At 32.0% G+C, this 25650-nt stretch overlaps 2 protein-coding genes across 3 annotated transcripts in view; one reads left to right on the top strand and one right to left on the bottom strand.

The window, feature by feature from the left end:
• The window catches only part of LOC114337355 (ubiquitin-conjugating enzyme E2 W), a 58662-nt gene extending 52457 nt beyond the window's left edge, over positions 1-6205 (bottom strand). Inside the window, exon 1 of one of the 2 annotated variants that reach the window (XM_028287764.2) lies at positions 6009-6205. In XM_028287764.2, coding sequence (XP_028143565.1) covers positions 6009-6032 — 24 coding nt within the window. In that variant the 5' untranslated portion in view covers positions 6033-6205. The remainder of the gene's footprint in view (positions 1-6008) is intronic. The other variant, XM_028287765.2, reaches the window with a different exon arrangement.
• A 238-nt stretch (positions 6206-6443) lies between these two features.
• The window catches only part of LOC114337354 (glutamate-rich WD repeat-containing protein 1), a 31568-nt gene continuing 12361 nt past the window's right edge, over positions 6444-25650 (top strand). The window contains exons 1-2 of the mRNA XM_028287763.2: positions 6444-7045; positions 23947-24165. Coding sequence (XP_028143564.1) covers positions 6593-7045; positions 23947-24165 — 672 coding nt within the window. The 5' untranslated portion in view covers positions 6444-6592. The remainder of the gene's footprint in view (positions 7046-23946; positions 24166-25650) is intronic.

Genomic DNA, 25650 nt, shown 5'->3' with positions numbered 1-25650 from the left:
CTTGTATTGATAATTATAGACCTATTTCTTTGTTAAATGTAATTTCAAAAATTTTTGAACGAGCTTACTACACTAGGATCATACAGTTTTTGGACAAAAATAATGCACTGTGTTCAGAACAGCATGGCTTTCGATCCGGAAGATCAACAGAGGGGGCTACTGAAGTATTTATGGAATCTGTCTATAGGCATCTTGATGATGGTCTTCTTGTAGTGGGTATCTTCTTTGATCTTTCCAGAGCATTCGACAGTCTTAAATTTGAATTTGTCCTTAACAAATTGTATGTCCACGGAATAAGAGGTAACATGTTAAATTTATTGAACTCATATCTTCTGGAGAGGAAATTCTATGTTGAATTAAACAAGGAAAGGTCAGACATCTTCAGTGTAGATGTAGGAGTGCCGCAGGGATCTGTGTTGGGACCACTGCTATTTCTTATTTTTGTCAATGACCTACCCGATCATATTACTCATGACCACATTGTAATGTACGCAGATGACTCATCTGTGATTGTATCAGCACATACATACGTAGAGCTTCAAAATAGAGTGTCAAGGGTTATCAGATTATTCCAAACATGGTGTACACAAAACTTGCTACAACTGAATATTGATAAAACATCGTATATACATTTTAGATGCAAACGAAATATGCCAGTTGTGTCTATTCCTGAAATTGTAAATATTCCAAACATAAAATTTTTAGGTGTATTCTTGGACCAGTTTATGAGTTGGGATGTTCACGTTGAATATGTTAATAAGAAACTAAATTGTTCATTCTATGCTTTAGTACAGTTGAAGAGAACACTCAGTATTAAAACTCTCATTAATGTATATTATTCTTTGGTTTATTGTCACCTTACTTATAATGTTACGTTATGGGGTAATTCCACAAAATCAGACACAGTGTTTATTAAACAGAAGAGAATTATTAGACTTATCTTCAATATTCCTTTTGGGCATACTTGTAAGCAAGTTTTCATTAATAACAATATCTTACCGTTGCCTTCCATATATATCTTGAAATCCATATTGTATATTAAGCATAATTTACATTCATTCAAGAGAAATTCTGATTTGCATGCATACTCAACTAGGAATGCCAATCAGTTTGTTACTGTTGGTCACAAACTATCCAAATTTGAGAAGTCCACAGATTATGTGGGGGTCAGGCTATATAATCATCTTCCAAATGAAGTTAGATCTTTGCATCCGGTGAAATTCAAAAGAGTTGTGAAAAGTATACTATGTAAACATGCATTCTACAGTGTAGAAGAATACTTAGCAACTAGATTGCTGTTATGAGTTCTGTCTAATATTAATAATTTTCATATTTATCAATGTACATTATGTTAAATCTAAAATTTAAGTGTATGTATAGGTATTTGATTATGTGTCTGTGACTATATTGTGTTGTATATCTGACGTGTATATCCATCTTTATGATGGCAGCTGTAAAGCTATACCAATAAAGTATTCTATTCTATTCTATTCATTTCAAAATCCTGACGGTCATTCTGCGATGCAGAAATATTTTTTGTAAAATATCAAATGCTCTCAACTAGTTCTCTTTCAAAAAAAGAGTGAAAAAACTTATGGGTGACTTGCCTCCATGTTTAGCTTTTATATTTTTTAATATCAATCAGACTGATGTTGAATTACTGCTGAGTACGAAGCAGTATCTGGTTTTACCCAACTTTGGACAAGTTTGGATTTATGTATTATTTTTGCCTGGTTCTTTCTTTGGACTTTTTGATCTGTAGTTCAGAGGAATATCATAATCAGAATCGTCAGAATTCCCATTCATTTGCATTTCATATGTAAGCCTGCAATATTTGTTTTTATTCCTTCTTCACCAACAATATTATTAGACAAGGCGAAAACGGCGGGTTCGTTGGGGAAAATATTCCTATGAGATTTTTTTGCATAATTACATTCATGAGACATCCCAGAATAAGGTTCAAGAAGTCGCCCACGTGAAAAGTGGGCCAAATGCTTTTTAACAATTTTTTTTAATCAAATTGCACAAATCGATATTTTTGGCCCGGACAATTTTTTTTTAGGTTTTTTGGACCATTCTGGATAAAAAAGATCTCTTATAATTTTTCTCTAAAGTTGATCGTTTTCGAGTTATAAGCAATTTAAAATTGAAAAAAAAAACGAAAAATGGCGATTTTCAAGGCTTAATAACTCGGTTAAAAGTTATTATTATGAAAGTCAGAAAGTGACTAAATCAAAGTTTATTGCCTCCCCTACAAGATCCCAAAAAAATTTTTGTCATTATTATAAAAATTTCATGGGAATATTCTTCCCAACGAACCCGCCGTTTTCGCCTTGTCTATATCATCAATGTCTTCTACATCAGAAATTTCATCTGTTTCTCATTGCATATAAACCAGTTCAAGTGAGTCAGCATTTTTACAATCGTCTTCTAACAAAGCCATTAACCCTTTAGTCGTTAGTGCCCTCTTCATTTCATATTTCGCGAATTTACTAAAAGAAACAAAAAAATACACTACTATGCACACATCCACATAATAATAATTTAGCTTACCTCATTTTAATTTATTTGGAATGTAAAACAAATAAACACAAGAAAACTGTCAAACTGATTCAAGATAAAAAGAAAACAAATATAACGTTTACAGCACACAGAAATTCTATAAATAGTGAAAGCGTAATGACGTCTAACGAAAAAAATATAGTATGGTTTCGGCCAAAGATGCGTATATGCACCCATCATATAAACATGCAATTCTGTACCGTAGAGGTAGTATATAGAGTAGAGGAGGTATATCCATCTAGTGAAGTTTTGAGACAATGGGAAAATAAGATGAATTCCAGATAATTATTGCAATCACTCTTAGTCTGAAGACAATTGAAATTATGTATTTATATAATTGTAATGTTGTATATTAGTTAAACAATATTGTCCTACTGTGATAAAAAATTTGTTTATATATTGGATAATATTGTAACTTAAGATCTTTTGCCTCAGCATATACCAACAGATAAAAAAGCGCAAATAAAAACACAAAAATCATAAAAAACATGTTTTATTCATGATCGCCAACATCAACATTTTTTTGGTAACAACTAAATTTCTATAAAACTCATGAAACTGACTGGGGATCCACTGTAAAAGGATTAGTATGTGATCCTTTTCGTTTCGTGTTATACCTTTCGGTTTTTCATAATGTAGTGGTAACTGTTCTGTCAGTCAAAGTGACTTACACTTGTATGGAGATACTGCTGTTTACCACGTGCGAAATAGCGTGCCCCATAAACAAATCCGACAGCTGATAGAGTTACCACACTTTATATCATTCTCCAAAGGATATACAGTAGAGCGTCAATAATCCGAACTAATTGGTACAGGGGTAGTTCGGATTATCAAATTGTTCGGATTATCGAACATATGTTCAAAATACATACAAAGCTCATAAACATAGTACATATGTACATACGTTTTAGTTACAAGGAATAAAACAACTGCATAATAAACAAATATATTGTATGTATTACAAAAATTCGCGGTGATATTTTGCCCATATTTTCATATTAAATCCAAAAATTCAGTCCACGATCATATTTTTTAATTTTATATTTTTTTTGCGCTCGGATTAGCGATCATTCGGATTACCAGGGTTCGGATTATCGACGCTCTACTGTACTACTTTTTCTTATAAGAATATATAGGCCACCAGTAATACTTCGCATACCATCTTTTGCCACAAATTAAAATTGGAACATGTTAAGTTTAGCAAAATTATTCAGAGGTGTAACCAGGATGATCCTAAGGGGGGGTTACAACTAATTGATGGTCTCTGGGGGGTATGGAATAGTAATGGTGTTAAGCGTATATAGCTCAAAGTACATCCAAATGGGAGGGGGTTATAACCCCCAAACCCCCCTGTTTACGCCAATGAAAGTATTAAGTCCAAATTAGAAAAAAATGGAGTTACTACCCTTTACCTCTACGGTACAGAATTATATGCCTTATTTTTAAGAATAAGTGAATAAGTTTTAGAATAATAAAAATTTCAACATATATTTATAACTATAGCATCCAAAATATGAATTATGTTTATAATTAGTTTCAGAAAAAAATTGTGTATGGAAGAAGTGCATAAATAATTATTATGTAAAATTATAATAATCTTAAAATATTTAAAAAGTAATATTTTTGTTAAAAGAAAAATGATACTAAGTATATACCTCAATCTATTGTGATGTTATTTAAACAAAAAGAAAACATTAAAAAAATTATCCTTGGGCCAAAAAAATTAACAATAAAGGTTGCGTTTACGCACCTTTGGCCGTAAATGGGTTAATAATCTGTCGAATATCACACAATAGTAAGAATAAATAAGAAAATAATGCTCAAACTTGATTTCATTCGGCAATAGTCACTCAAGCCCTGTCGGCTCTCATGCCTATTGCAACAAGTTTTCAAAAAATTGTAGCAATATTTTCAATTTATTCTCACTCTCTTGTAATATTAATGCTGAGAATATTGTAACAAACTGTCATATTAAACTAGTAATTCGAAGCATGTGAACAAAAGTCATGCAATATTGTTCAGTAGGAAATTATCACTTTCTCCAAACAATAGTTAATCTTGCTGGTGCTCATGATACTGGCAAGTCAAACTTGGAATACAGTATCAGATTGATTAAGTCACCAGTAATTGCCATAAATTTGTACAAACCATTTTGGTAGAGATTTTCGTCTCTTAACCTTCATAGGACTGAATTAGGTCCTTTTGGACCCCATTACATAATTGTTTTATTTTTACATAAGTGTAATTTTAAGCATTTACCTCTCATCTATCTACACATTATTCATTTGTTTGATGAATCATGAAGTAAACATGCCTAGGAACTGGATTGAGTTAAAATTTTATATTTTTAAGGAGACTGTTTAGACCCCGATCCATCCTTTATGATCTAACTTTATAATATGTGCATATAACTTTACTAGCTCTATCTTTACCTATGTGTAATTTTAAGTGTTGACCTCTCATCTATCTATAGTCATCGCCAGTTAACTTGGCGAGACGCACAAACCCAAAATTGCAGAGTGGCTTAGGGGATGGTCATCAGTCTCTGTGACGTTGTGTGTATTCTGTCGCCAAGTTAACTGGCAATTGCAGTAGATATTATTCATTTCTTTGATAAATCATGAAGTAAATGTTAACATCTAGGAGCTGTTTTAAGTTCAAACTTTATAATTTTGAGTTGGGGTCTGTTTAGACCCATGTCTGTCCTTTATGATCTAACTTTATAAGTGTAGTTATTTATAACTTTATAACTGTAGTTATTTAGATAATTGCCATTTGTTTTGTTTATTTGGATTTTAATATCCTAATAATAAAACTGTAAACTTATTTTTGCATGATATATCCGAAAAATAGTGTAGTATATCGCTTATTAAGCCTGGGGTTCACATGGACTTCAGTCCATACTTTTTGTAAAATTTTAAGCTTTGTCCTATGAAGGTTAAGGCTAAGAAACAATAGTATGCAAAAATAAAATAAACAAAACAAAAAAATGGATTGACAATAGCTATAAAGTTCAACACAATCGAGGCTCAAAAATAAAGATAACGACTGATAATACTCAAGCAATAATCCTAAAAAGAAACTAAATTTTGTACACATATGGTTAGTGGGTAAAATAATAAAATATGTTAATTTTGTAAATAGGCATAAAATATACTTCATTTTATCATGTTTAATAGTATGTGGATGTGTGGTTTGAACATTAAAGAAACAATATGTGTTGTTGAACAAAATTCAGAAAAATAACATGCAGACCAAGAATGAACTATGAACTAATTGAACATTGAGTAGAAAATCATTTCTGGTAAGGTTAAAGCCTGTAACAGAATATAATCAGCAAGAGAATTCAAATAAGTAACTTGATATCAATTATTTTCAGATACGGTTCTACTAAATAAACCTACAGATTAAAGATGATATTTCATTATACTACAAATAGTAAATACCTCTGATGGTGACATTCCTGACATTTTGTAATTACACTTTCATTGCATAAATGACGGATTTAATTTAGATAAACATTCAAAAAGTGTAAATTACTTAAACTGTACATAAAACATTTAAAATAGATTAGAGAAAAATCAAATAGATTTTGTTAATAACAAAATATCACCTATTTGTCACTGTCAGTTTGTTGAAGTTTATTGTTCTCTTCCTCTTCTTTTCAAATATTTTTAGTGAGTGATGAATTATCTAACTTCCACAGACTAAACTTTAGAACCGAAGAAATAATTATGCAAAAACAATGTTCGCTGTTCGATGCAGCTACAAACCTTTTAAAGATTATATGCATTGCTTAATTTTTATATTTAGTTTTTATTAATATATATTGTGTTAATTTGGTTTTATTGTTTGATTGTTTGCAGGTTGACTAATTGAAAATTGAAAATCTTTACAAAAAGTAGTACAAATAAGAAAGGCGGAAAAAGAAGAGGCAAAATAAAAACTAAAAAGTTAGGTTATACGAACACACGTGTAGGTTATGTTTTGCACAAAAAACAAGAAAAAATTGGCATAAAATTAAAACAAAATGTCTGAGGAAATGGACGTTGCGGAAAGCAACGAAATTAACGACAGTGAAATGGCAGAAAGTAGTGAAACCCAGAACAATTCAAATTCTGAAGTGTATTTACCTGGGAAACCTTTAGAAGAAGGAGAAGAACTAGTGATGGATCCCTCTGTATATGTAATGTATCATCAAGCACAAACCAGCTCACCATGTCTAAGTTTTGATATAATTAAAGATAATTTAGGAAACGATAGGAACACTTTTCCCTTGACAACTTATTTAGTAGCCGGAACACAGGCTCCACAATCTCACGCCAACCATGTGATTGTTATGAAGCTTTCCAACATGCATCAAACTGGTAAGGATGAGGAAGAAGATGAATCGGATGAAGATGATGATGAAGAGGACAACAACCAGAGTCCTAAAATGGCTGGTGCATTAATTAAACATCAAGGCACAGTTAATAGGATAAGGGTTAGTACATTCAATATGCAAGACATTTGTATTCTATATTTGTGGACTGGCAAAGGTACACTTATACCCAGTTCGCAATATGCTAGTATTTTAGTCAAGTAGTGAGTAATTTAGTAACTAAAATAGACACTACTAACCAAAATCGCTCGCACTGTTTAAGTATAGTTCACAAATAAGTTGTGTTTTGCACCATAAAGCACCTACAATGCAATAAAGTAAATAAATCATATACTGAATTCACTCTACCGAGATTCACTTTGACACATTCGGAATAGGAAACATACAACACAAAAATTCCTACCTCACTATTAACTGATAAAATCAACTAAATCTTTCATTATAAAAAGAAGAATTATTAGGTCTGTTCGTACAGGAATCAGAAACTATCACTGACTATCAGTAATTGCACGATGCATGCATGTTTCAATTGTGCAAACGCTAATATTGAAACACGCATGCGTCGTGCAGTTGCTGATAGTCAGTGATAGTTTCAGATTCCTGTACGAACAGACCTATTAGAAATAGTGGGAGTGTCTACTAATCTCATAAAATTTTGTGGAGTTTATTTCTACAAAATATTTGTATTTTGTACAATAAATAATTTTCTCATTTGTTATCAATACATTATAATGGTGTAAATAAATAATTATTGATTGGCATATGTTATTTTTATGTCTGTTTACTATTAATAATATTGGCTATGAGCAGGTGTGTTGGTTGTGTAGTAATTTCCAGTCACTTCTGACAACTGAACTTCCCAAAAAAGAAATTACTAACCTCAGTGTCAAAGTGAATCTTGATAGAGTGAATTCAGTATAACAGCTGTTTTAGAAGTTAGAAGCAATGAATTAGTGAGCATGGATACTTAGTGGGAGGTTGAGGCACTACTCTCCCAAAAATATAAAATAAAATGGATACACTTGACTAAATTACTAATATACTGGACTAATTTTTTGTTGTTCAGATACATTTAGTTACTAAATTACTTGCTACTTTACTAAAATACTAGTAGTGTAGGAAACAGAGGTTGAACCTTGCAAAATGGACACAAGTCCGGTTGTATTTTTTTTCGTTATATCAAGGGTTGCTTATTATAAGACTAACTTTTTCTGAAAAAATTTCGCCCCGGAACCCCCCTTTTCACCCCTTTAAAGGGGGTAATTTGTGGTTTTTGCGGAACGTAGCCCTTCCTGTACCTTTAACAAAAAATTTTTTTATAGAAATATGAAGAGGACTATATTTGCTACGATTTATTTCCCGACAGTATATGTCTATCATCCACCGTTTAGCGGGGGTGGCGCCCCAAAGTTGACAAGTTTTTAAAAAAGATGTTTTTAAAAAAAATATATTTTTCCCTAACTGTAACGGAAATTAAGAAGAAATCCTGCGGCAATTATTCACAAATAAGTGACTTATTTTTGGTATAGGTTTCACTTAAGGGTAATTGCCCTATTTTTAATTACAGGGTGTTACATTTTAAAGAACCCCTTTTTATACCATCTAAACCGTTTATGTTAGAGTAAAAAGACTTTCAGCGATTACCCATGTACTGGTGCTATTTACAAATTTGTATAATGCACCCCCATTTTTTCCCCGGATCCTTCACACACAATGCCCTTTATTAATATGCTTCATATATCATTTTGTGCACGTTATTATTACCCATGCATAGACATCAAAAGCGATTTCCTAGTGTAACCCCTGTAGCCAAAAAAAAAAAATAAATAAAATGGGTTGAAATTTTTTTTTTGTTTTTTGCTTTTTGATCCATATGGCATATGCTTCATCAATAGTGCTTTTCAAAAATATATATGGTTATTGCAACATCCCTGCGGAAACCACCCCTATCCTTGAAAATATACTACAGAAGCTACCCCTATCCCTTGGCGAGGATGTTTTTACGATTTTCTCATTACCTATACATTCTTTTTAAACAAAACTTATACAAGGTTAAAGACCACTATTTACTCTAAAAATTAGGTCCTATTCATTTTTTTCGTATAAGCAACCGTAACGGCACAGTGGCGCCGTAAACCTCATATATGCTTTGGCAGGCTCCAGTTTTTGTTTTTTTTTCGTCATCTGTTCGTTTTATTGATAAAGTACTTATGTAAAATAAAACAACACAGTGTAACCTACAAATTGTGACCTATGCACATTTTACAATCTTTGCGCCCCAAAGCCACAGTGGTGGCCCAAAATCAATTTTTGCATATTTTCGCCACCTACATGCATTTTATTGCATTAATGCTACCTTAATAGCACAATATTTATCCTTAAGTGGTCGCTAAGCAGTGGCGGATCCAGGGAGGGGTAATGGGGGTGATCACCTCCCCCCCTCTCAAAACAAGTGATATTATATTCAAAGATTATAAAAATATTAATTTATTTTTATAGAAATACTTATATTATATTATGATTTTTATAAGAATGGCATACTTTTTATGCTTTACCGACAGTGGAGGATCCAGCATCGTTAAGAGGGGGGTGCCAATTGGCTGAATTTCTATATAAATAAAAGAATATTTTTATAATCTTTGAATATAATATCACTTGGTTTGAGAGGGGGGAGGTGATCACCCCTGCCTAGATCCGCCACTGCTTAGCGACCACCTAAGGGTAAGTATTGTGCTATTAAGGTAGCATTAATGCAATAAAATGCGTGTAGGTGGCGAAAATATGAAAAAATTGATTTTGGGGCGCAAAGATTGTAAAATGTGCATAAGTCATAATTTGTAGGTTACACTGTGTTGTTTTATTTTACATAAGTACTTTATCAATAAAACGAACAGATGACGAAAAAAACAAAAGCTGGAGCCCGCCAAAGCATATATGAGGTTTACGGCACCACTGTGCCGTAACGGTTGCTTATACAACAAAAATAAATAGGACCTAATTTTTAGAGTAAATAGTGGTCTTTAACCTTGTATAAGTTTTGTTTAAAAAGAATGCATAGGTAATGAGAAAATCGTAAAAACATGCTCGCCAAGGGATAGGGGTAGTTTCTGCAGTATATTTTCAAGGATAGGGGTGGTTTCCGCAGGGATGTTGCAATAACCATATATATTTTTGAAAAGCACTATTGATGAAGCATATGCCCATATGGATCAAAAAGCAAAAAACAAAAAAAAAATTTCAACCCCCCATTTTATTTATTTTTTCTTGGCTACAAGGGTTGCACTAGGAAATCGCTTTTGGTGTCCATGCATGGGTAATAATAACGTGCACAAGATGATATATGAAGCATATTAATAAAGGGCATTGTGTGTAAAGGATTCTAAGAAAATCACTTTATTTATTAATTCTTCTTTTTTTTGGGGTGGTTCCGGGGAAAAAATGGGGGTGCATTATACATATTTGTAAATAGCACCAGTACATGGGTAATCGCTGAAAGTCTTTTTACTCTAGCATAAACGGTTCAGATGGTATAAAAAGGGGTTTTTTAAAATGTAACACCCTGTAATTAAAAAAACGTCAATTACCCTTAAGTGAAACCTATACCAAAAAATCAATCAATTATTTGTGAATAATCACCACAGGATTTCTTCTTAATTTCCGTTACAGTTAGGGAAAAATATATATTTTTTAAAAACATCTTTTTTAAAAACTTGTCAACTTTGAGGCGCCACCCCCGCTAAACGGTGGATGATAGACAGATGCTGTCGGGAAATAAATCGTAGAAAATATAGTTCTCTTCATATTTCTATAAAAGAAATTTTTTGTAAAAGGTACAGGAAGGGCTACGTTCCACAAAAACCACAAATTACCCCCTTTAAAGGGGTGAAAAGGGGGCTTCCGGGGCGAAATTTTTTCAGAAAAAGTTAGTCTTATAAAAAGCACCCCTTGATATACCAGAAAAAAAATAAAACCGGACTTGTGTCCATTTTGCAAGGTTCAACCTTTTTTTCCTACACTATAGCATAGTGAATAATAATAATAATATTGTATGGCATGTTTTGACGGAGAGATCCTTTCGGATTGTTCAGGTGCCAATTGCATCTTTAACCCTGTTTAAAGTAACTATTGCTGATGTATCATTAGCCCAGGGGGACTGACGGCTTAACATACTCTCCGAGGCACAGTGAATGGTTCGTATCATTTTTAGAAATGAAAATGGATTGTTGTTGCTGAGAATTGAACTCTTGCATTCTAACGCTTGATACAGTATCATGCTGCTGAGCTACAGCTGTCCACTGTGTCCCTAAGGGTTTGCTCACTATGGAGAGCAATGGATTGTATCCTCGCTCCGACCCTTGCTCCCTGGTATTTATATTCGTGAATTCTCGCATTTAAAATAATGTATTTATTTTACATAGCGATCGAAACTATATTATCAATCGCTATGTAAAATAAATACATTATTTTAAATGCGAGAATTCACGAATATAAGGAATATAAATACCAGGGAGCAATGGTTGGAGCGAGGATACAATCCATTGCTCTCCATAGTGAGCACAACTTAAGCTAACTGTGCACTGAGCATAGTGCAAACTAGGCATTAGGGACACTGATCTGAAAATGTGAATTATTTATTTTTATTTAATGACTTTGGACTGCTCGATTTACTCACTCACAATAGATAATAAATACTGTTTGCTACAATATTAAATATAGTATACCTACTCTCTCTATAACAAACATGGGTATTACGACGTTTCGTTTATAACAAGGTACATTAGGTGTCTCATGAAATTCCTATTGAACTATAACCCTCTATAACGAGGCATATTTGGTATAACGAGAGAAAATAAGATCGAATAACATGTTTCTGTACCTATTTTTTCGCGGTAATGGCTATGATAGCTATGATGGCAGATGGCCCATCTGCCTGTATACAGAAATGCCTAAAATCTGTGTGTTTATAGAGGTGAGTGATGTAATAAACTCCACCGCCTGTCAACTTCTTCCTGTTTATTCACCAATTCTTTTTAAAAAACTTGATCCAAACAACATTTAGCATCTTATGCTCGGAATGGCTTCACTATATGAAGTTATTGTCTTAGAAAACTACATAATTCATATGCAAATGCATGCACAATATTACTGTTGTCTGATATAACGAGATATGCTTATAACAAGGTAATTAGTCTGGCATTTCAGGTCTCGTTTTAGAGGGAGTCTACTGTATAAGAATATAGTTCTTCCACTGTAGCTTAGCACATAGTCTCCATTTGTATTATAGGAAATAAACCAAAATATGTGAGCCAAACGCATGTTCATTATAAAAATTATAAAATGGCTGATATTACAATGGACATTTTTATACTTCTCTTTTATGTCATTTATTGGCATGTAGGTTGTCCAATAACATTTACAGTAAATAAATATTTAAACTGTAGTAATCAGAAATTAAAGTGTTTTTACTGAAAGTAAGCAAATATCATCAGATCATTTCACTTCCTCTGTCAATTTGAATTCTTTACCATAAAAACTTGTGATATTTAAAGTACCTATTAAGAGTAAACAGTAGCAATCAACAGGTAGCAACAAACGCGTTCCAAGATTGCGGCTCTAATTTTGAATATTTTGTCGAGATATTTGGCACACATATTCGTAATATAATAAAGAATGGCGGTACAGAGCCCAATTTCAGAAATATGTTAATATGTGGAAATTAATCTATAACTAAATAGAATATTGCAAAAAGGAGCCTGTACCGCCATTAAGAAAGACAAAAAAATAAACTTTCTTCAAATAAACTTTTTTATCCCGTGCCTAGAGTTTGTGTCACATTGGAACTACTAAAAATCGATTTTTTTATAACAAGAAATCGAACGTCACTGACGGCAACGTTTCGCGCCTATGTGTATAAAAATTATTGTTTTTGATAGTATAAACGTCACTATCAGTGTCGAATTACCGACGCACTGTTGCCTCACTTTTGAAAGTTCGCAAAACTTTCGCAGTCTTGGACCGCGTTTGTTGCTACCTGTTGATCGCTACTGTGTGCTCTTAAGGGGAAACAGTAGCGATCAACAGGTAGCAAAACTGCGTTCCAAGATTGCGGCTGTAATTTTGAATATTTTTTCGAGATATTTGGCACACATATTCGTAATATAATAAAGAATGGCGGTAAAGAGCCCAATTTGAAAAATATATTAATGTGTGGAAATTACTCGGTAATTAAATACAATATTAAAAAACGAGCCTGTACCGCCATTAAGAAGAACAAAAAAATACACTTTTTTCAAATAAACTTTTTTATCCGATGCCTAGATTTGTGTCATTTTGGAACTACTAAAATTTTTTATTTCATTAGTAGTTCCAAAATGACACAAAATCTAGGCATCGGATAAAAAAGTTTATTTGAAGAAAGTGTATTTTTTTGTTCTTCTTAATGGCGTTACAGGCTCGTTTTTTTAATATTGTATTTAATTACAGAGTAATTTCCACATATTAATATATTTTTTAAATTGGGCTCTGTACCGCCATTCTTTATTATATTACGAATACGTGTGCCAAATATCTCGAAAAAATATTCAAAATTACAGTCGCAATCATGGAACGCGTTTTCGCTACCTGTTGATCGCTACTGTTTCCTCTTAATATTATTTCCTGTCCATTACTTCCATTGATCTTTTTCATTGGCGTTGTTGTACTTATAGTTATCTTTGTAGTTTTTGGTGCCTGGTAGTGATGTAACGAATATTCGTATTCGCATTCGCGAATATTCGCATATTTTTGCATATTCGCATTCGTATTCGCTTTCGAGAAATTTGTGCGAATATTTTGCGAATATAAATATCAGGAAAAAAAAATAATTTGAAGATAATCTTAGGTTGATAAAATCAAAATCTGTTAATTTCTTATCTTTTTTTATATTAAGAAATGGTAACTTTACCTTGTATAATCACATTATCAGCCTTCACTTTATTTTATTATTTGGTATTATGTAGTAATACCTACACCCGAGAGGGTAGAAGGTCTAAAGATTATATATATATATATATATATATATATATATATATATATATATATATATATATATATATATATATATTATGTAGTAAAGCTAAGATTCAGATTGATTTACACTAAATATCAATTAACTTTTCACTACAATTTAGAAAACATGTCAAAAATAGACACAAATTTAAAAAAAAAAAAAAAAGATATTCGCATTCGTATTCGCGAATGTTCAAAAAATGACATTCGTTACATTACTAGTGCCTGTGTTATAAGTTTATTGGATTATAACTCCTCTTTCTCCCATTCTTATTGCTTTTGGTATCTGCTGTGTTCCGCTTCCTGGGGATCTTTCACTTGCTTTTCTCCCTTTTGTTTTTTGTTCCTCTGCTCTATTAACTGATTGAGTGTCCCCAGTGTTATGTTTTTTATAACCCAACTGTTCGAGGGTATATATGATGCTATGAGATGCAAAGTAGCTTAACCCACAACCCACAATTTTACCAAAATGCTTTTATTACATTAAAGTTATCCCTTACTTAAGTATTTTCAGATGAGTGGCTCAAGCAACCCATGCTTGATCCACTCTTCATCTGAAAATACTTATAGTTTAGGTACGCCCTGTAGCCTTTTTCTCTAGCTAATTTCAGTTGCTGGCTTAAAAATTTCCTTTGCTGTTCGTTCTTCTTTTGATAAATCTTCTCTAATGTATATTTTGCTGCCCTTGAGGATACATGTACGGCTTAAAATTTCTATCTTTTTGGACTCATGTTTAAGTTCTATTTTTATAGGGCTGTTTCTATTAATTTGGTTCCCTACTCAATGTATATTTAATATTCCTCGTTTTCATTTATTGAAATATTCATTTTATTAGTATTTTCTTTGACTTTATTTTCTAGTATGTTCCATATTTTCATTTGCTGTTTCATCTATAACATGTATCACAATATTTTTCTTCTTGTTTCTTTTTCTAGAGCCTCGATTCTTCTTTCTTGCAATTTCATCTCAGCATTTATTTCCAGGTTTTCATTTTCTGATTTTAGCTTATTTAGTTCAATCGAAATAGCATCTATTTAATTTTCTACCCTTTCTACCCTTTTCTACTCTTTCATCCATCTTATTAAGTTTTTCCAATATTACTTCCATTACGATATCTTTCCATACACGACCACCCAACGATAAAGGTTTATTTGAAGTCAAAATCTATTTTAAAAATTATGGAATAGGTATTCTTACCTTTATTGCTCCGGCTATGTTTTAATGTTGCTGTTACTGTGTTTGTTTTACCATTGTTTCAACATATATGTCACATGCCACGTGACTACTTGAAAGGTTAATAGCCTTCATACTTTTCACTACTTTTCTCAATGAAGGATAATTAAATTTCGCTTTCAAATATTATAAATATTCCACTACTATTATATATTTATTAGATTTTGTTTATAAAATTTTATATTTAGGTACAGTTGATCCTAAACCCTTTTTTTTTCAGTGCGTCATTAATTTTGATATCATATAAGATTTTAAGCGTGTCGTGAATCAATGCATGACATTTTATTTAAATCTGACAGTTGTCAGAATATTTATATTTATGTTGATATAAATATCAATATTTATATAAATATTTGCCAGAATATTAACACATTGCCTGCCACATGCCTTTCTCAAAAAGTTTCATGGGGCGCTGCACCAAAAAAGTTTTTCAACTCTTGGAGGCCATGTCAGGAGGACAGATATGACCGACGGAACTTTTTACGGTGAGGCCATGTCAGTCATATATTACTGACACGATAGCTTTTGAATACCCTTCTATCACTCAAAATTACGTGAGATTATACGCTCTGAGCTTCGCTGGTGTCGCTCCTAGCGGACTACTAATTCAACTTTCACCGGTAATTTTTAAATTTATTATTTAATTATTATCGCTTAATATTTACAACGCAAAAAAGTAATTAAATTGTAATCGATTTTTTTAAGATTTTACTAATCATTTTGACGTTCTATTGATAATATATAAATTTTTTACTTCGGATACTTTCACAATTATCGTGTAGATGGCACTAAGATTAATAGATTAATTTATAATTACATATTACGGAACATTAAAAAAACTTTTTTTTTTCTCTGATTCTGGCTTTGGTTTAGAACTAGAACCTTTAGCCACGTAATTGTAAACTTATCACTAAGTCAGGGAAGTAATGTGTAGTGTGTGTGTTGAGTAAGTGTCTTGTTACTTTGCAAAGTCGACGTCATTGTCTTTGCAAAGAGACGCTAATTGTTTCCGAACGTCTGCGGTCCCTCCGGTGAGTACCGATCCCACAAGGACAGAAACTATTTTCCATTTATTAATTTATAATAAATGAAAAATTTCTGCCCCTGGTAGGATTCGAACTCCCGACCTTTCGTTTCAAAGGTAGGCGCTCTTACCACTGCGCCACAGTGATAATTTTAAAAAAACTTAAATTCAGTATTTAAAACGTAAGTATATTTAAGGTAAAAATATATACCACAGCTTTGACCAACTAATATTTTTTATAATTAATGTTTTTAATTTTAAATTAATCACTTTGACATTTATGTCAAATTTCCGGTAAACGTTTACAGACTTGCCACTACTGGCGCTCGCGAATTTGTCAATATCCCCTCTACGTACGAGCTCACAGCGTATATGGATTTTTATATGCAATTTTGTTGTTGTGGCGTCCAGTGATGCTTCATTAACACATTGCTGGCGCTCTAAGAGAAAATAATGAAAAATTAAAAGAAAAAAATAGTTTTTATTTTCGCCATTCAAAAGTGAAACAAAAACAGGAAAATATAGATTTATTACGTATGAATATTTTTAAAGCGGTCCATGGACATAAGGTTGATCAGGACAACCACAGCAACAAGTCATTTCTTTTTCACTTTCTTTCTGGCTTACGATCTTCCTAGAGAACCAATTAAATTGCCTGTAACAAGGCTTGCAAATACGTCGAATTTTTTTGTCTTTGTTCAATGCATGTCCTGTTTTTTCATGGGTTTTTCTCTTGGTTCTTAACATTTGTTGAACCAGCTGTTATCTGAACCTTCGTATTTGCATCTTATTTTTCTTTGAAACCAATTTCATTACCAGATAAGCATTGACTACACTAATGCCAAGGAGATATTCCATGGCCAGCTTCCTGAACCACTTTACCCCTTTTCTTAAAGTTGTCGCATGAGAAGACATTTGGTCAGATATGTCACGATAAATCGTCACGTGAATGCGAATGACATGGCCTCTACCATAATAAGTTTTCAGGCAGGCCACGTCAGTCACAATTGGATGACGATTTTAAATAAACAAAACTAATGTTTTTTATCATGCAATAAGTTTTTGCTGAAAACATGATAATCTTTTCCTATATCTTATTTTTTGCTGTGGCCTTCCACGAACTTTATTGGAAAATGCAGGGTTGTTTCGTTTTAAACATTTTGTTTTAAACAACTGTTTTAAACATGTGTATATGTTTAAAACGCTTTTTGTTTAAAACATGTTTAAAACACTTAAATTAAACAAGCGTTTTTTCTCATTGTCTTGATTAAAACAATAAATAAATAGCAAAAAAAAATTCTCAAATACATTATAAAAACTTTTCAACATACATATTATTTATTTATAAGCGGAACTTAACAAAAATTGGAAAACTTAAAACATTTTGCATACAAGAGTTAATAAATTTCTCAAAACTGTTCCAGTCTCATAGTAATCTTGTAATCTAAAATTGTCAATCTGATATATGATCAGTCACGTCATCACTAATGCAATTAAGCTCTTTAAAAATTGAAACTAACTTAGCAGCTTTGACATTGCCGAGCCGATTACGTAGTTTGGAATGACAAACCGTATGTTGAGGAGAAGAGTCTTTCTATGTTGGCTGACAATGTATTAGCTGTGTGGAGCTGTTGAGCAAGTTCCAATGCTATAGTATTTATATTTTTCATAGAACGCCACCAAGTCTCTGGTACATATTACATTCTCAATTAAATGTTCAGAAAACGTATATGGTTTAAAGGGTACACACTTTGCCTAATTTATAATGGATGGATGGTAAGTTTATTTCCACTAAAGCGCTTATCAAGCAAATTTGACAAAAAATGAGCTGGGGTCAAAGCCATTTCCATACGCTCCTTCGTATCATGTATAAAAATTGTGTAAAATGTGTAAAAAAACACCACAAAATAACTTACAGTGGGCGTTCTTGCAATAATAGCTAACTTGCAATGCGAATTTGTAAATAGTAAGTCTGGGGTTCCCCAGGCGATAGCTCCTAATTGCAATTGGTTTTCTTATCTATTATGTTAAGGAAAAGTTAAAATCAAAATTATTAATATTATGTTTAAGAAAATATGATTTAAACAATGTTTCTTTCTAAGTTTTATTTGTTCAAAACGTACAATTTAAAATAAAAAAAAACATGCGTTTTAAACATGTTTTATTTGTTTAAAACATAACATTTAAAAATAAAATAAAATATGTTTAAAACAAAAAAAAAACGTTTAAAACAAAAAAAAAACATGTGTTTTGTATAAAATTGAAAAAAAAATGTTTTTTTTTCAACCCTGAGAAAATTCCTGTGGCCCCCAGTGAAACAACGTTGTCATTCATATATGACCGACATGCCTACAGCAAAATATTTCTGTCAGTCCATTTTGGGTGACGTGGCAGGCAATGTGTTAATATTTCAAATGTTTTAAGAAAAAAATAAATAAATATAGAATACAATTTTACTATACGCTGTGAGCTCGTACGTAGAGGGGATATTTATAAATTCGTGAGCGCCAGTAGTGACAAGTCTGTAAACGTTTACCGGAAATTTGACATAAATGTCAAAGTGATTAATTTTAAATTAAAATTAAAAACATTAATTATAAAAAATATTAGTTGATCAAAGCTGTGGTTTATATTTTTACCTTAAATATACTTACGTTTTAAATACTGAATTTGCGTTTTTTAATGTTCTGTAATATGTAATTATAAATTAATCTTGGCGCCATCTGCATGATAATTGTGAAAGTATCCGAAGTAAGAAATTAATATTTCATCTATAGAACGTCAAAATGATTAGCAAAATCTTAAAAAAATCTATTACAATTTAATTACTTTTTAGCGTTGTAAATATTAAGCGGTAACAATTAAATAATAAATTTAAAAATTACCGGTGAAAGTTGAATTAGTAACCGCTAGGAGCGACACCAGCGAAGCTCAGAGCGTATACAATGTCCGAATATACCAATGACATAAATTATTTATATTTATGTCATTGACAAATTTCTAACCTAGAATTACAAAATTGTCATTTTATCTGTTAAAATTGTGAAACATGTTTAAAGTACTATCACGATATATGACTTTTGTTTCAAATTATCTTTATTCGCATCTTGGATTGTTCATGTATTTAGAGTATTGTAATTGTCAACCAATTATACATCTATAATACTTATACTTAAGACATACTTATAGATATAAAAATATCCTTCAACGAATACATAATTTTCGAAGTTCTATGTACCTATGATAATCACGGTTTTTCTGTCCCTTCCAACTTTAATGCGTTAGAGTGAATTCAACAAACTATGACGCGCTGAAAAAAGGGTTTGTGATCATATATGTACTTTTTACCACTGTAATATTGATTTTTAGATGAACAACCTAAATATATGTACATGTATACTGATTTGAAGTCAGTGGGGAAAACCCCACTAATTTGTTTAAGTCAATTTGAATAGAATTATTTCTTTTGTATTTCCTTATATATTACTTTTTATTTTCATAGAGAGTATGTACTAATAAGAAATAGTATTGTTACATGTATGTATATGCAGTCCCGGATTAAGAATCTTGAGGCCCCTAGGCAACCCAAGTTAGGAGGCCCTTAAGAAACTTTTTCTTTCCCTCCAAAACCTCGGATAACCCCTCCATCTCCGAGAGGTATTTCTGTGTTAAGTCTATTTTGTGCCACTGTCGAACGGCTAGTTTTTAATAATTTTCATTTGTTTAAATGATCGTTCGCCTGTTGCATCTGTAATCATTAGCGTAAGATAAATCTTACAAGCTACTGAAAAATTTCGAAACTTCGATTTGAACCCAAAAAGACTATGAAGCATGGATAAATTGTTTTCGCTACCAGTCCTGAAGAACTTGAAGATGGGCTATAAAATTACGTATTTTTTATGGGAAATAAGCCACAATTTTACTAAAAAATGAATTTATTAACGTTTCGAAGCCCAAATCGGGTTTCGTTGTCAAAATACAAAATACTATTAAAATAAAACAAACATGTTGTTGCTAAGTAAAAAAATTCTTCTAAATTTATTTAATCTGACTCATTTATATTGGCAATTCAGACGTATATTATACATTTTAAAGTAGAAGACTTTAAACTGATATCGCCAATATTTATGAGTTGCGTTCCTGGGACGACTTTACTAAAAGATAGTTCATTCGATTACATGAAATCAATCCCAACTCAAGAATATCCGTCGCAAAAAAATCATAGCATGTGATCTGTCTTTAAAAAGACAACCAAATGCAACGATGACAGTAAAATTCTCGCGTTAGAGATTCCATAGTAAATCACGAGGGAAAACCAGGAAAAAACCTCGTGATACTATCCCGACATCGTAAGTATTTGGTCTTACATTTAATCTACCTTCAAAAAACTAATACCAAATTCTGACTTTAATATGTTTAAATTATAAATAATATTAATATTACATAGATATACAATAAGTAATACTAAAATATAAAATTTGTACTAACTCGATATGTTATTGACTTACTAATCGTGGTATTTTCTTTCTATTGACTTCCTCTTTCAGTATGGGTAACCACATCCTACTGCATTCTACCGAGGAATTTGCGACACAATTGGTTTCATTTAGCATAATTAGAGCCGCTTCTTTGATTTTTCTCTTTTTACTATATGATTCTTTCAGGACTATACTTGAATCTCTCCACTGAACTCTATGTTCATTATCCCATGCGTGTTGACATATCTGAGATCTATCAAAATCTCTGTTTTTAATATAAGACTGATGTTCACTTATTCTAACGTTTAATGGTCTTGATGTTTCACCTAAATAAAATTGTTCGCATTCACAAGGTATTCTATAAATGCAATTCTTTGTTCTTTCTTGTTGATTGTTAGGTTTAGTTTTAGATAGAATAGATCTCAATGTGTTTGTTGTTTTGAATGTTGTTGAAATGTTGAATTTATTTCCTATCGTTTTAAGTTTCTCGGATAGTCCTTTTATATATGGTATTGTTATTTTCCTCGTATTATTTCTTGTGAATGTTGTAGGATCCCGTTCTAAGTTGTTCTGTTCCATTCGATCTAATCTTGTCAATTCCTTATTTATAAACGATAAAGGATAATCATTTTTTAATAAAACAGATGTTAACAATTGTTTTTCTTCTAAAAATGAATTTTCGTTAGAACAAGTAATTTTGGCTCTATCATATAAGGATTTAATGATTCCCTTTTTAACGTTGATGTTGTGATTTGATTTGTAATTGAGATATCTGTTGGTGTGTGTTGGTTTTCTATACACTTGAGTCTCATATCCAGTATCCTTCTTTGAGACTAAAACATCGAGGAAAGGCAAAGTGTTATTGTATTCCTTTTCCATTGTAAATTTTATTGTCTCTTCTTGATCGTTTATAATATTCAGGAATGTATCCAACAATTCTGATCTACGAGGCCATATTGAAAACACATCATCTACATATCTCCACCATACTGTGGGTTTTAAATTTTGTTTAGAAATGATATTAGTTTCGAGGCTATAAAATATTTGAACTGCAATAGTTCATCATGAATTTCAGGTTCAATATAATCAGTATAGTTTTCATGTAGTCTTGAAGCACATTCCTTTATTTGAGTATCATTCAGTTTTGGAAAAACACACAAAACACCATATACTGAGTTACTGACACGACATACGCTGTCAACTGACGACTCAGCTCCATAATTATAGCTTATCCAAAATTGGTAGATTCGTTTCAACCTCTAATTTTTCTCCACCCTGTAGAAAAACTTAATTGGAGTTAGCATCATCAAAATGTAGTTTTCTTGCTCGCGTTTGTTTGCTCTCGTCGGCAGAGTATTGTAGGTCACAGACCTTCTGCTCGTAGTAAGCAAAATGATCTCTTAGGAATTTTAAGAACTCCAAAAGTGAATTTAGAAGCTGAACTGCAGTTTTAGGTTCAATATCTTCTCTCTGTAATGATTTACAGACAGCGTTGATACGTTCTATCATTGTTGACCAAACCTCATTAATTATGAAAGCTTCTTTTTTTTGGCATTTCTCTCAAAAAACACTTAGCTTCATGAACTGTTATAGCTTTCTGATTAGAGCCTTTAGCAAGATTATGAAGAGCAGATTTGAAAGCGTTGTAACCTTTAGACTTTAGACAAAGGTCTTGTTGCATGTGTCCTTGCAGTCCATTTTGTGCTGCTTATTCTTTTAAGGTTTAGATAGTGGTGAATGAGATCGCTTAGTGGAGTTTCATTTAAGCATTTGATCATGACTCATAACGGTGGGTACAGGCTGAAAAAAAAGAATGTGTGTCTACTTTGTACGCACGTAAGAAGTTATACTTCTATGATTATGATTTCAATGAAATTAATATACTTAACAGCTTATTTGTATTTTATTTAAATATTATACTAACTTTCTTACCTATCACTTTTAAAAATTTTGCTATTAAAACGATACCAAAAATAAAAAAAAAAAGAATATGAATCGTCCGGAATTTGAACCCGGGACCTCTCGATCTCCGGTCACAGAGGTTACAAGATTTCTCATACATACTGACAAATTTAATAGACCAAAAGTGAAAATACTTTAAATATACTTACTATTATTATAAAATATATTATTCCAAAGGAAGACAAATCCAAAGACACAAAAATTATAATAAATAATACATTTACTAAAAACACAAATATATCCTTTAATGACTTATTTGCGCTGACAGCGCTACGAAGAGCAAAGATTAGCAACGAACTACATACTGTCTGTGTGCGCATGCGCCCGGCGTTATAAAATTTCACTCTCGATCGTAAAGAAGTATAACTTCAAAAAGTTGTACACGGACTGAATAAACCCAAAATACGATATTCCATTTGAGGGAGAATACGTTAGCCAATCTCTTATAATTTTTGTTCCACTGATATGTTTTCGAAAAACCATAGATTGTGTAAAAATCTTCTAATGCCTACAAAAATTCCTTTTGATGCTGAAAAACTTCCATCAAGGTTTTTACATTCTAAAGACCTTTGCCAATTTAAAATTTTCGAACTTCTTCAGTTATTGTATTCCGTAATCCAATTCGTAAAAATATATTCAATTTATCATTAACTTGAATTTCCAACTTAGTTTCGGTTTCTAGTTCTTTTAACTTCTTGAACTGGAATAGAGCTGCTGTTACATGTTTTTCATATTCTTCAGTTACGGTTACGGCATTACGTGCATTTTCATTGGTTGCAGCTTCACTAGCTATGGATTTCAGTGTGAAACTAAGTTTAAATAAGTTTTGGTTCTCTTTTAGATTTTGTTTAAGGATCTTTTCTTTCTCCTGATTTTTCTTGTGTTTTTCGGCTCCACTCTCTAATATTTTTTCTTATTTCCATCTAGTACTGTTCCTTCTGCCAAAGCGCATTCGTTAGCGATTTATTCTCACAACATAGACTTTCTATGTGATCAAAAGTATGCATTCTAATGTAGTTTTATACGTTTACCATCACTTTTATGGTATTGCGCGATATTTGAATTTTTCAACATAATATGATTTATAGTTTTTATTTAATTCTAATTATTATTTTTTCATTTTGGGCCCTGCGAGGCCCCCTTTGGGGCCGAGGTCCCTAGGCAACTGCTTACTTTACCTATTGGTTAATCCGGCACTGTGTATATGATTTTAAATTTAGCTTATCAGTTATGTACTTATGTTAAATATCATGTTTTAGGCTACTTGTATGGGTGAAAATACTATTGCTGCATCATGGAGTGAACTAGGCAGAGTTAATATATGGAACCTTTCTGCTCAGTTACAAGCTGTAGACAATGAAGCTGCCTTGACAAAGTATAATAAAGAAAATACTGCAAATTCAGTTACACCTCTTTTTACATTTACAGGACACCAGAAAGAAGGATTTGCAATAGACTGGTGTTCTGCCGAACAAGGAGTAAGTGTCCTTTATTGAAAAACTTCATAATTGTTATGCAGACATTATTTAGATTAAAGAAAGTATATCTGGTGATCTGGGTTGGCACGCTACTTTATTTCTTAATAGGATAAAAATGAATAATTTGCTCTGAAAAATTAAAATATCTCAAAAACTAATAGATTTAGACATAGGGAATATTATACAAAAATTAAAGTACAGTAATGGTACTTTTCAATAGTGGCATAACATACAAGGTGTTCCATTTAAAATTACTGAAAAAATAATGTACTTGCGTTTTGACTCACCCTGTATTCGATATAAAGAAAATTAGCAATATCAACCATTTTTTTAAATTCTGACAACCAATAAAAAATATGGCATCAATAAGCCATTGCTGTTTTGCTTGTTTTTATTTATTGGGACCGTGCAAGTTCGGCAAAGCGACCTCTATTTCTACGCTCTGTACTTTTATTCGCACTTTTAATTATATTGGCCAATTATATTAGTCCTGGTTGCTGGATAATTGTCAAGACCATAGTCCAAAAAAATAATAAGAAGAAAAAATAAGATGCAGGTTATGTTTAGCAAACGTAAACAATTGTATGTAGAAAATAAAATCAGTTATTAAAATGCAGTACTGCAAGCAAAATACAATTAATTAAATTTACCTTTATATAATAATTGCATATCATATCAATATTGTGGAGCAATATATAATTTTTCTACGTCAATGACAGAAGGTATGAAATATACGTCAATTTGACAATTTCAATTGACAATATGAATTATTTAAGATAGTTGCAATATTTCTACGCGACTCGCGCACGGTCGTTTCTCGTTTCCCTTTCCAAGTACTTGCACACCGCGAATACAGAGAGTTGAACTAGTTACGATTTTCACAGAAATTTTTTTTTTTTTATTACATATTTTCATTTACAATCTGCTTCATCGAAGCTATAAGCAAATAGTTTGAATGTTAAATACATGAGGGAGAAGCTGCCCTGTGGCAACCCTCCTATTATAATTTTTTACATTTGATCACAATATGTATATATTTAATTTATTAAATCTGTTGGCCATAGTTTCTTCAGTCGTCTTGCGAATTCGGGATGAGTGTTCAGCAGTCTTGCTTCATCATTTGGATGACTTCTCAGTCCATCAAGGTAGCTCTTTGTGATCCTTGGAATTTCTTCCTCTACCAAGGGTGTAGCTGAGTCCTCGTGTAGGGTTTTATTGCTTACATACCAGGGTGCGTTGAATATCATCCTCAATATTTTTGATTGGACTCTTTGTATTATCTTGATATTTGATGGCTTTGAGCATCCCCAGAGTTGAACACCATAGGTCCAAATTGGTTTTATCATAGTTTTATACAGGAGCAGTTTATTTTCAATATTGAGTTTTGATTTTCGACCAATAAGCCAGCTCATTTGTCGTATTTTGATGTTGATCTGGGTTTTCTTGGCTTGGATGTGCGGCTTCCATGTTAATCTTTTGTCAAGG

The sequence above is a fragment of the Diabrotica virgifera genome, chromosome 6, assembly GCF_917563875.1.
Source record: "Diabrotica virgifera virgifera chromosome 6, PGI_DIABVI_V3a".
Lineage (NCBI taxonomy): Eukaryota > Metazoa > Arthropoda > Insecta > Coleoptera > Chrysomelidae > Diabrotica > Diabrotica virgifera.
Note: the sequence above shows the minus strand (reverse complement) of the source record. Positions and strands in the feature narration are given on the sequence as shown.